The sequence below is a fragment of the Teleopsis dalmanni genome, chromosome 2, assembly GCF_002237135.1.
Source record: "Teleopsis dalmanni isolate 2A chromosome 2, ASM223713v2, whole genome shotgun sequence".
NCBI lineage: Eukaryota > Metazoa > Arthropoda > Insecta > Diptera > Diopsidae > Teleopsis > Teleopsis dalmanni.
This window is the reverse complement of record NC_051847.1, coordinates 57,148,974-57,161,396: the sequence shown is the minus strand read 5'-3', so window position 1 is coordinate 57,161,396 and position 12,423 is coordinate 57,148,974. Positions and strand designations below refer to the sequence as shown.

Sequence of the window (12,423 nt, the reverse complement as noted above, 5' to 3'; positions counted from 1 at the left end):
TGGGTTATCGAACAAAAAATATCGTAAGCCAAAAGACAAAAGGAACTTACAAAAATGACAATAGCCGCAACGATAATATCCACACTCAGCCAACAAAGCTGAAGATGATGTCTTTGCCATGACGATTCTGCAGTTACAATTCCATGTCGCAAAGCATTTTAAACATGCGCCACAGTCAATTATAAATGCTTAAAAAGGAATTGCAGCGAATTATATGGAGACTGTCTGTGCATATAAAGGAGCCTCACATTAGCTTGTGCAAATAACAAGAATTTTTCTAATATAATTGCAAAATAATGCATTACTAATACAGTATTATTAACAAATACCAACTATCTTAAAAATTCTTTACAGTTTAAAGTAATATTAACTAAAATATTAATATTCATGCTCTATCTTGCACATATATTAAAATACATATATGCAAATATTATTTTTAAGTTTAATTTAAAAAATAATGATGTACAATAATAAATATATAATTTAGTCATACATATAATATAGTCATACTATGACTAAGTAAAAATTGACTTATAACTTCTATTCAATATCAAAATATCTTTTTATCACGTTTTCGATAAAGATATTTAAAGTGAAATTTAAATATTGCTTTTATATATGTATATATTATTAATATCAGCTTTTTAAGCTAGAATAAGCTTTTTAAAATAATATTTTGAACAATTATACATGACTGTCATTTTTATTATTGCTATTTTATTGTAAAAAGATATTATTAGAAAATTATTTACCGTGATGAGCAAAAGTCTTCAGTAACTACATAACTTTAGTAAGAATGTTCAACAGTTACTGATTTTTTTTATCAAATTTTTCAGTTTCCAAAGTAAAAGTAAGAAAACACTTTTGATTGAGATTTCGATTTTCACTAACTTTAAAATTTAACATCATACCCATGTCATCCATGACTTTATGGCAATTTTCAAAGACTTGTCAGTATATAGTTGACAACACCTCATCCAGAATTTTATGATTGTTCGATCTCAAAGCGCTAAAAATTTGAGCGTTCAACAGTTAGGAATATATTTAAATCTGTTCCCATATTACTCTCCTAGCATTCTTTACAATAGTTCTGATTATAGATTTCAGTAAGTGTCTTATTGAAACTATAATTTATACTCACATCTTTTCTAGAAGAAGATCTCATACAAAATTCACTCAAATTTACACAAATCATGACTTCTATTTCGCTTCTAAAATTTTATCAAACATAAATTATTGATGAAAGTTGATAGTTATAAAAATATTCAATCACCCAGCTACATTTTTTTGTGTTTTTTGTTTATTAAAATATTTCTCGTATTAATCTTAATACTTAAGTATATATGCTCTACTTGAACAGAAGAGAAGTTCTGCAGCCTGAAAAACCAATAAATTAATAAACTTAAATATAAAAGTGTTCGATTTCTTATCATAAATCAAAATATAAAATATCAAAATCTCATGCCCTTTACTCTGACAATCAAACTGCTCTTAAAGCTCTAACTTCTTAGACATTCAAGTCGAAACAGGTTCTCGAGTGTTATTTGCTCCTACAGGTACTTGCACCTCAGAATAAGGCAAGTCTTTATTAGGTTCCGGTTACAGACGTCCAGAATTATTAACGTGATTTCCTGCCGTAATGGGTTAACATCACGGTGTTCTTCACATATAAATCGGTTCATTGTGCCGATGAGCCCCCCATTAAAGTCTCCTTAAAAATTCCGCCGGTTACCAATGAAAAAAATATGTGCAGGACAGAACTGTCACCTTGGTTTGATACAAAGGCTACTTATCCCTCTGCTACAATGTGGGTTGTTGCACCAATGGTGAATACGCAACTCCACGCCGAATGTAAACCAAAAATGAACATTCTTCCCGCGTAAATTTGGGTATTAACCACAGTGACTATGAGTCCCACCTCAATTGGTCAGCACAGCCGAAGCTGTTGGCCACTCACCCCCGTAGTACCAGACACAAATCTGGTCAGGTTTCGCAGGTGCCGTGTCACTTACTAACATGCACACTCCTGCACAAGTGTCGGCGTATCGCCTTTTGCCTAGGGAATATTCTAATCCTTTCACTGCAGGGGGAGAGTTCCGGTTACAGTGGGGTTTTGGGTAATGAGCTAGACAGAACTGCATTAAAAACTGCTTTTACATACACTTAATACTTTTGTGAGTTAAACTAGGTCGGTATAAAAGAAATAATCAGGGAAAGGGAGAATTGTTTGCATCTGGTGTACTGAAACTCAGAATATAACAAAACACTGATAAAACCATACTCCTACAAAAACTTTCTTAAATTCTCAAAAGGTAATTTAAGGTTACTAACTGTTTTCATTACGGATCATAATGGCCTGAAATATCACATACATAAACTTTACTTATCTCTTATTCAGGTATGCAGATTATGCGTCGAAGATTGTCCAGTCTTAACAACGCACAGATGAAACTTGTTTCATGTGAAACTTCTGTCACCAGTACAGATTAAAAGCTCTTCTTCACATTTACCGGCTGTTGGGTAAATATACATCACTACTTTTAAAAAAGAAAAAACAATGCTCGCGTTCCTACGAAAAAATGGAACAAAAAATACATATTGGAGACTAATATTTAATTAAAGTTTTGGAATCCAATATATTATATTTGCAAGTTTTTGTAAATACTTCAATTTTATCATATTTGTATAGCAATGGAATTCACAAACTCGCTATTGAAACATAACATTACCACATAATTTTCGCGAGTATTGTTATACTAAAAAAGCGAGTTGTTAAAGTCTCAAAATAAATATATTGAGAGATTATTTAATGAAACGTCTTATCTTAAATAGATGTATTGAGAGATTTATTAATTAAAAGTCTAATTAAATGATACAATTGACCTTTAACAACTATTTCCTGTATGAGGAAAATAGTTGATAAAACAATATTAAAAATATTGCATTTCAATGCATAAATTCCTCATTAGTCCTTTTTTTTTGCATTAAAAAAATATAAACAAACAGAGAAATTATATTCATTTTTGCTCTGTATTGTCTTTCAAAATATGTACTTACATCCACCCATTTCTCCATTTGTGTAATCATAAATAATGTAAAAATAAAAGCGCACTCAGTGAATGCCCTTTTGCCGGTTGTAAACACATGTCAATCTTTATTAGGATTTGTCTTGCAGCTTCTTTACACAGAGACTATAAAATGCTGAGCTGATGAATGTAGGTTTTTGTGGGAATTTAGATCATGTGCGGTACTTCAATAATGCGCTTTTAAAGATAAAAGTACGTGGTTTTCATAATAAGGAAAAATATAAAAAATGCAGCAATTTAAATGTAAATAAGAGAAAAAATATAAAGTTTTTAATTTTACAATATAATGCATTAACGCAGATTTTGTTTTATATATAAGATTTTAGTTACTGTAAAATATTGTTCATAAAAACGGGTATATATGTCAAACGTAAATCTATAACTTCATCTTTATTCAACAGTTACTCAAGCATATAATTTTTATTTTCTTTATCATAACTGTTATTACTGGCTTGGAGCTATTTGCTTAAGTCCTTCGCTGTCTGCACTTTTCCTGATGCTGGGCGCTTTTGTTACCTTTCTTATCAAATGTATTATATTTGCCTCTTAGCTAAATTTATACCTTCGAATACTGCATTGCAGTATATATTCCCCCCGTGTGTAAGTGCTTACACATAAATTTTATCAACAAACGAAAGCAACAAATTCTTAAGAATTGCAAAGATATATTCATACCCAAACAATGTGTATAGTACTATACACACATCCATTAAAAGATACAACATATAACAGAAAATAAGCTTAATGTGTACATTGTATATTTAAACCAATTTGTATGCTGCGTTGGTTCCGTTGTGATTTGGTTGGCACCTTTCATATATATGTACGTAGCGATGCATCTGTCCTTACTCACATTCATTATATTGGTCTTATTTTTATTACTGTAAAATGTACCACTTCGAGAACGTGGAAAGGTATAACCGTAAAAGACGTACTCCACTACATTTTTACTTAAATTGTTGTGCTTTTTACGACTTCATATCGTATATTGTTTTTTTTTTATACTTGCAACATATCAAAATGCTGCTACTTTTTGGTTTTATCAACAACTTTTCTTTTACAATACTTCGTCAGTTCCTTTTCTTCGCGGTATTGTGTAGCCGTATATGCAGGTTCATTGTTCCAAGACAGTTGCTGAAGAAGTGAAAAAAATGTTCAATAGAAGTATTAAAATTGACTGCTATTGTTGTTGCTATTGTTGTTGTTAGTGTTGTTGAAATTAAGATTATAATCCTTAGAGGACATAAAAGGGAGCTTATTTTTATGTTGCCGTAATTTGAGTATCAATAGAGAACACAATACTACATATTAAATTGTTAGGTATCAGATTAAGTCCCTATTGTTGTTGAGAGAGTTTTTGTGTTGAGTCGAAGGATCATTTAAATGCGCAGTTTTAATTAAAAAAGTGTTTACTACTCGTATCTTTTAAAAGAGTACAAGGTTCAAATGTAATTTGATATTGAATGCATTGTGGGCAATAAAGATTAATGTCCCAAATAAAACTTTTTCTTTAGAATACAATCATTCAGAAAGGGAAGTTTGATATAAACAAAGACAGGAGCTTTCCCTCATCTATAAAAGTAAAAAAATATTTTCAGTTTAAATAAAAACTATATTATTATGTGTAATTACAATAGATTTTGTATACATATATGATGTGCACTGAAGATGACGAAATATTTGTATAATAAATATTTTTAAAACATTAAAAAATATAACCAAAATTAGTAACTGTCCTTATTAATAATTTAAGTATTAAACACATATTTATATATATATTTATGTGAATATAAGTTGTAATTTAACGTCAAATATTCCAGACGAAAGTGACTATTATTTTTAATAGCAAACTTGTTATATTTCATAAAGAGGTTTTTTCGAACAGTAGTGAAATACAACAACAAAAATTTATTTTTTATATTATTTTAATTAATTGAATTTTTGGCTGACCATACAGCTGTTTGAGTATTGCCAAATACCCATCATCAATGGTCTTGGAAATAATTCTTGTATTTAATTATTCATAAATTAATTATTTTTGAGACTACAAGTACCAGGAATCTAACTCGGGTCCTGCCAAATGTGAAGCTCAGAATCAGCGCACCTTAACCCAACTGATCCAAAGCCGTACTTGACTTTTTTGTTCGCATATTTTTCTGGAGTTTTGTTACTATTACTATGAAAGTTTTTATTAACAATTTTACTTGCTGTGTTTATATTAGAACGAAATCATAAACCAGCTGTAGAATAATTGAATTAATTAATTGATTATAATTTTATTTTCAATTGTTAAATTTCAATACTATTCTGTTCGTAGAGGCATTATTTGTTGTATGATTTGTTCTTTCTTATGTATAGAACCTAATCTAGGAACGTAATGCTGAGAAAGTCGTACTAATGTTACTCCACTAGTCGCACGGGCGAGACCAATATTTTGTGAATATAAGTATATATATATTTATATCATATATATATATAATATATGAAGATGCTCTACGAAGTAGATCAAAATATTTGTATAATAAATATTTTTAAAACATTAAAAAGTAGTATACATTAATATATATATTATATATTATTATTAAAGTATTACCTATTATATAGTATTAAATATATACCTCTTATAATTATAAAAAATATCTTTAAAGAATATTTATTTAATGTATATAATATATATATACATTAGAAATTATTTCCATTTTATATATGCTGACTTTTTTTATATGCTTTATTATAGATGAGTGTTGGGCTATTAGTCAGATTTTTTAATTTTGTTTTTTAATAAAAATTATTTTATTGTTTTATTTATTTAATATATATTTCCGACGTTTCGGTTGTCAGGGAAAAAAAAAATTTTTAAAAACATGTGAATAGAATAAAATTTGTATATGAAAAAATTTTTTTTTGACAAATGTTTTAAATAATTACAACGAAGAATATACAATCAATTTATCTTTAGAATGATTTTTCTAGCAATTCACAATAGACAACATAAATATATTCTCTATCTCGCCGCAAATTGTAAGTGGGTCTAGTCATAATATGTAAGGACTCTAGAGTAAGCCGTCGAAACAAGGCTCAGTATCAATGACCTTCACCGAAACAAAATCTGGGTAATGATTTTCATCAAGAAAATGTGAGACCAAAGCTGATTGTTTATCAGGATTAATTTGTTTTAGACTATTTTTATGTTAACTTATTCTTTTATGTAACTGATTTTTCATTTGGCCAATATAGCAGAGTTCACATTTTTGACCATTATTATCAGTCTCAGTTCATGGAATTTCATAGATACAATTAATAATGTTGTTCGTTTCAATACGATCTTTCATTATTAACATTTAAAATTTATTGAAACAATATATTTTAATTTATGAAATTTATTTATTTAATACCCTTTAAAATAACATTAAGGTAAAACAAGTGCAAATTATTTTAGAAGACTTTGTTTTAATAATAGATATGAAAAAGACATCTGACAGATTTGTATAATAATATTATTTATATATCTTATCTTTAAACATATAGTATGTAGTGTTTTATATAATAATGTTGAGTAAGACAACTGATCATAAATTTCTACTTATAAGATCAAGGTTACCTTAGTGTTACTGCCTCTCTTCAGCACATATGCCTTTCTTAACATTTCATCTTTAATATTTTTAAAAGAGACTTACTATTGAAATCAACTGGTTAAAGAGCTTTTTCAACTTGCTGTAAAATGAAGTATTGTGCTATATCCTTGTATAGTATACAATAATAATAGTTACTAAATAACTACGGATATTAAACTAACCGCTCTTGTAATATGGTCTGTATTGATATTAGTCCAAAGTTATTATGTTGTCCAAAATATAACCGAGAATTTTGTATTTCATAAAAAATATGTGACTCTAAGGGTGTATTTTTATTGAATAAAAAATTATTGAATCCTAAAAAGACTCTAGTTAAAACAACATTAAATGTCCATGGCTCAATGTATCAAAAACGATGCTTAAGAGAATTCATTTCTCTCTAGATTATCTCTAAATATGAAAATCAAAATCTAAATTTGTGGAATAAATTTAATATAATGTTTTAGTGCGATTTAAATTTCCTTGATGTATTGTTATTAAACATAGTAAATTCTAATATTTTTACAATTTTTTTCCTGCTGTTATATATTATTTGTCTAACTAAAATATCCTTTTAATAGTAACAAATTACTTCTTAGTAGGATATTAATTTTTTTTATTTCGGATATATTTAAATTTAAACTATATTAGAACTGCTTGAAAATTGCTTGTTTTCTAAAAAAATATAGTTTGGTCAGATTTGTTAAGATTATACAGATTTTATTAGCATATTAGATCATTAGGCTTTCAGCTGTTTAATATCTCCAATAACACATTACTTTTTTTTAATTCCTAACCAGCCTCTGCTAAACATTACACAGAAACACCAATAATTACTTAGATACTTAAAATACCAAAAAAATTTCTGTCTAACTAAAGCTTTTTTTAAATAGTTTCTTATCAGATATAGACCTATCTATTTCATGATTTGTATCCATATCTTCACAATTATTATAATGCGTACAAAAAATAAGTTTCCTTTTAAAAATATAGCAGCTGTTTCGGTTTATATGGATGTATGTAAATATGGACACCTATTTAAAACATAGGTGTGCGTGGTAAATAAACAAATGGGCCTAAGATATGTTGGCGCTGAAGTTGTGTTTTATAGTACTGACAATATGATTAACCAAACCGAGATGTACTGATTGGTGTTGTCGCGCATCATGGCATTATCGAAACATATTCACTTTTAGTTGCATGTCCATTGATGCCACCGTATCGTACCGGTAGTGACATTGAGGCAAACAAGGCTAACTAACCTCAGTGTTAATTTCCATTTTGTTGTGTTGAACAGCTTTTTTAATCCCCCCCACAATGATGGTTTCTGTTATCAAACTTCCCAAAATATTCCAGACTTGATCATATGATAAAAAGCCCTGTGGTTTTCTGTGAGGTGTTGCAAAAAAGGGGGTCCGTTGCTTATATAAATCAAATATGAACTAAATACTTTAATTCACCATGTTGTAAACGATTTAACAAATTTAATTTTTTAACATACTATGAGTATGAAGCGTGGATTTTTTACAAACTTGTTATATAGATTTTAAACTTTAAGTTTGCCTTGATTTTAAGAAATAATTTTAAAAAAATTAGTGAAAACTAATAATTTTTTTTAAATAAAAATAAAACGGAAATAAAAGAGTTTTAAATTCTTTTAATTTACTGTATAAATCTTTTTATCCTGCAGTTTTTGCTTTGTCTAAGTATTGATTGAGAACACAGTCAATATGAATGGTGAGGACGACGTTCTGACCGCGGACCAATTGGAAATATTCAGGGAAGCTTTTGCAATATTTGATAAAGACGGCGATGGAACAATTACAACTAAGGAATTGGGAACCGTCATGCGTAATATTGGTCAGAATCCCTCAGAAGCTGAACTGCAGGATATGATCAACGAAGCTGATGCTGACGGTAATGGAACTATTGAATTTGATGAATTCTTAGATATGATGGTGCAAAAAATGAAGGCGAATGATGGTGAACATGAAATTCGTAGAACATACCGTGTCTTTGATAAAGATGACAATGGTTTCATAGCGCCTGCTGAGCTTAGACATGTAATGATTAATTTGGGTAAAAAGTTAGACGATGATGAGGTAGAAGAGATGATGCACGAAGCTGATGCAAATGGTGATGGATTTATAGACTATGAAGAATTCGTTACCTTGATGACTAAAACTTTATAAAATTCTGCATATATCTGGTTGCAAATAACAAGTTAAATAGTTAAAATATATTTTTCAACAGTTTTTAAATTGAATGCTCAAATCAATTTTAGTAACAAAATGGCTAACAATTCTTTAAAAGTAAAAAATGAAAATGAGGATATTTTGGAAAGAAAAAATTAATATATAGAATTATTTGAGTGGTTCTACACTTCAAACGATTTTTCAATGTTGAATTTTTATGTTTAATCTTTTTTGATTATACTAAATACAATTTCCCTTGAAACAAACAATTCACGTAATAAACTCTTTTTTTTCCGTAACAACGAAGCCCATTGAGTTTTTTTTTATTTTAGCTTTTTAACTTATTAACTTTCTGCATTGAAATCCAACAAACGTCACAACTTTATTTAATAAATTTTTTTTTTCTGATTTCAAACAATTTTATACTACCTTTTTGCAAAGAGTTTGCAAAACTCATAAATTAGTCTGAAGCCACAATATTTCAACAGCATTCATGAAATACTTTGACGTACGTATAACCAACGACGAATGAGCAGTGAAAAGTGAGTGGATAAAGACCAAAATTTTTAAACGGGATTTACAGAAGTTGGTTGGTTTCTACTCCTTGATTCTTTTAGTGGAAATGTAAATGATTTGTTTGTAATTAAAAGGGCGTGCTGTATTTGGTTTTTATATGTGCACTCGTACGCTGTTTTAGCTCAACTGAAAGTTTGAAAAAATGCGTTTAAAAGGTCAAAGAAAAGTTAAATACACTTAAAAAAATTATAAGTACTATTGCTCCATTCAATGTTGTTAGTTCGGAACAGAAAATTATGCTATTATTTAAAATATAAAATTTTGTAAAAAATAATTTGTAAAAAAGGAATTATTCAATATTTGCTTTTATTATTATATGCTATTTGTTTTTTTTTTTTCATAGTTTTATTTTTTTAAAGTGTAATTTAGTTCAACACTCACCAAATTATAATTCATTTTAATTTGCTCAATCAGAAAATTATACTACCCTCCTGGCTAAAAGACATTCCATACGTACACTTTAAAAACCATTAAGCACCCAAACGCCCACAACCAACAAAACAATAACGTTGAAGTCTCGGCGATAACAACAACATTGAGTGATGTACTTTACTGATGCATTGAAGTTTATGTTATTGTGATAGGATAGCATAGCTAGGCTAGAGCTGCCCCTTTACAGCTGAGATGACGCCAGTGCCCCTAGAATAACACAACGCAATATCCAGTGGTACTACTAAATAACGAATAAAAAGTTCAATTTTGCAATATCAAACCAGGCGATCCGTAAGTGGGGGAGGGTCTTGTGGCCATACATGCACATACACAGATTTTATTTAACCATTTCGCCACATTTTGCCCCGCGCATGTTTTACAACTGCGACTAAGTAAAGTGTTATAATAAGGATGCCAGACAGCAATAATTGTATTTGCACAATATTTTTGTCAAGCCTAAGTTTGTATGTATATATATGTGTATGTGGTTAAATGGATTTTCATATAATTTGAAAATATTGGAGTGACTTACAGTCATTGCTGCAATGGGGGCGGCATAATGGCTTACGTTTTAGATGTTTAAGCGAAACTAAACAAATACATTAGTACCTAATGTATATAGGATACAAAGTTAGGCATATACCTACCACCTATACGAGCATATGGGTTTGCCTGCGGCGCAAAGGAAGTACAATTTTATACTACATTGATGTTTATAGACTTCGATGTGTGATGCTCTTGTTAGTGCTGTCATTGGCATTGGTGTTGGCAGGTATAACTCATCGAAGGATACGGAAATAAAAGAGTACGTACTATGTTAACCATAAAAACATGATAGTTGTGTTGGATAATAGTCGCCGTTTCAGACATGGTATAGATTAATAATATATTTTACGATGAAGTTGTAAAGTATGCAAGTACAAACTTTGATATACATGTGGATAAGCTACTCGATAATTTATACGCACAATTTTAACAGTAAAAAAGTTAACAAAGTGAAATAATTTTAAATCATTTAACAGAAATATATAAAAATTTAAAGCAGATTTAGCTTTTCTTTAAAAAGGGGAATACGTGCCTAAAGAAAGTATATGATATACCACGAACGATAATTTGCACCAGGACTTTAAAATCTACGCTTTATAACGAAGAATATATATTCATAACAACGGAAGTATATAAAGATATTAAGCAAATTCAGCTTTTCTCTAAAAATGGCGATGCGTGCCTTAATAAAGTATAGAAATAACTCAACGTTTTCAATCAAAAATGTGCATATAGTAAGAAAACTACTATGTGTACCACGAGCGATAAATTACACCAGGTCTTAAAAATCTGCGCTCTATAACAAAGAATATACATTCATAATAACGGTTACTTAAACCATCTTAATAGTCATTTAAACGTTATATGTCACGCAGTTCCGAATCTTTCTAAAAAGTCCTGACAATAATAAAGAGAGGATGAGACGAAAATGAGACAGAGAAAGGCGGAAAAATGGAGAAAAAAGGTAGAAGAGAGAGGTAAGAGAAATAGTGAGGGATGTGGTAAAAAAGAGGCAGAGAAAAACTTCAGAAGTCCTGATAATGGCGCGAAAGACGAGAGAAAGAAGTACGAAAATGGCACATGAGAAAAAAAAAGTTAAAAAAATATCTACATTTATTTCAACACTTTAAATCAACTTTTCTATGATAGAAAACTCTTCATTTAAAACTAACGAAGAATAAATGAAAAATTTTACAATTTTAATCAGTTACTGAACATAGTACAAATTATGCACTGAGTGCTTGCGTGGGTGGAGCGAATGTGTTAATTTCACAATTAATATTGTTTACATTTGCAGTATATGGTAAATGATGTCGAAGATTTTTTATTTAAAATGGTGTTGTGCAAAGTCTGTTATTATAATATATATTTACATAACGTACAAAAATATGTATTTTTCCACAAAAACGGAAATAATATTTTTATTGAAGCGTAAAAAATGTAAGTTCTACTTAAATTAACTTAACTAGAAATAAAATGCTCCTGCAGGAAATATAAAATAGATGAGCCTATTTTGCCTGTTCATTTTAAAAGTACTAACAACATATTTTTTATATAGCACAAGTGTCTTAGTAAATTGCAGCTCATAAATTGTTGTAAATACCTTGTTTGCGACGCCTTTGAGGCAAATTTTAATTTGCAGTTAATGATTATGAAGTCAGTAAATTTAATCCCAGCTGTCCTTCGTATTATTGCATTATGGCCATCTTAAATGATTACGAATAAATTATAAGAGCAGTAATGAAATGTTTGCAGTGTATGTTAAATGTAAGCTTACAATAAATTGTATAGTTTACTAAAATCAAAGAGAAAATTTTATCTTGGTTGTACAAATTGATTTAATCGGATTTTAATTTACGAACTTAAAAAGACAGAAATATTTACTCTATCTCAATTAATATAGTATTACGATTGCAATATGGGATTTAAATAATCCATTCAACAATATCCTTCATATTTTACTTAATTTAATAC

At 29.1% G+C, this 12,423-nt stretch overlaps 2 protein-coding genes across 3 annotated transcripts in view; one reads left to right on the top strand and one right to left on the bottom strand.

Annotated features, from left to right (window-relative positions):
* Positions 1–12,423, bottom strand: part of LOC119682855 (neogenin-like) — a 350,203-nt gene that overhangs the window by 153,111 nt on the left and 184,669 nt on the right. The gene's annotated exons all lie outside the window — the stretch shown is intronic.
* Positions 8,338–8,966, top strand: LOC119682864 (neo-calmodulin-like). Its single transcript, XM_038096394.1, has one exon. The coding sequence runs from the start codon at positions 8,431–8,433 to the stop codon at positions 8,890–8,892; it is 462 nt and encodes a 153-aa protein (XP_037952322.1). The 5' UTR covers positions 8,338–8,430; the 3' UTR covers positions 8,893–8,966.

Bases quoted from the DNA above. Each gene is read 5' to 3' on its own strand.
- LOC119682864 (XM_038096394.1), top strand. From the start codon at position 8,431: ATGAATGGTGAGGACGACGTTCTGACCGCGGACCAATTGGAAATATTC.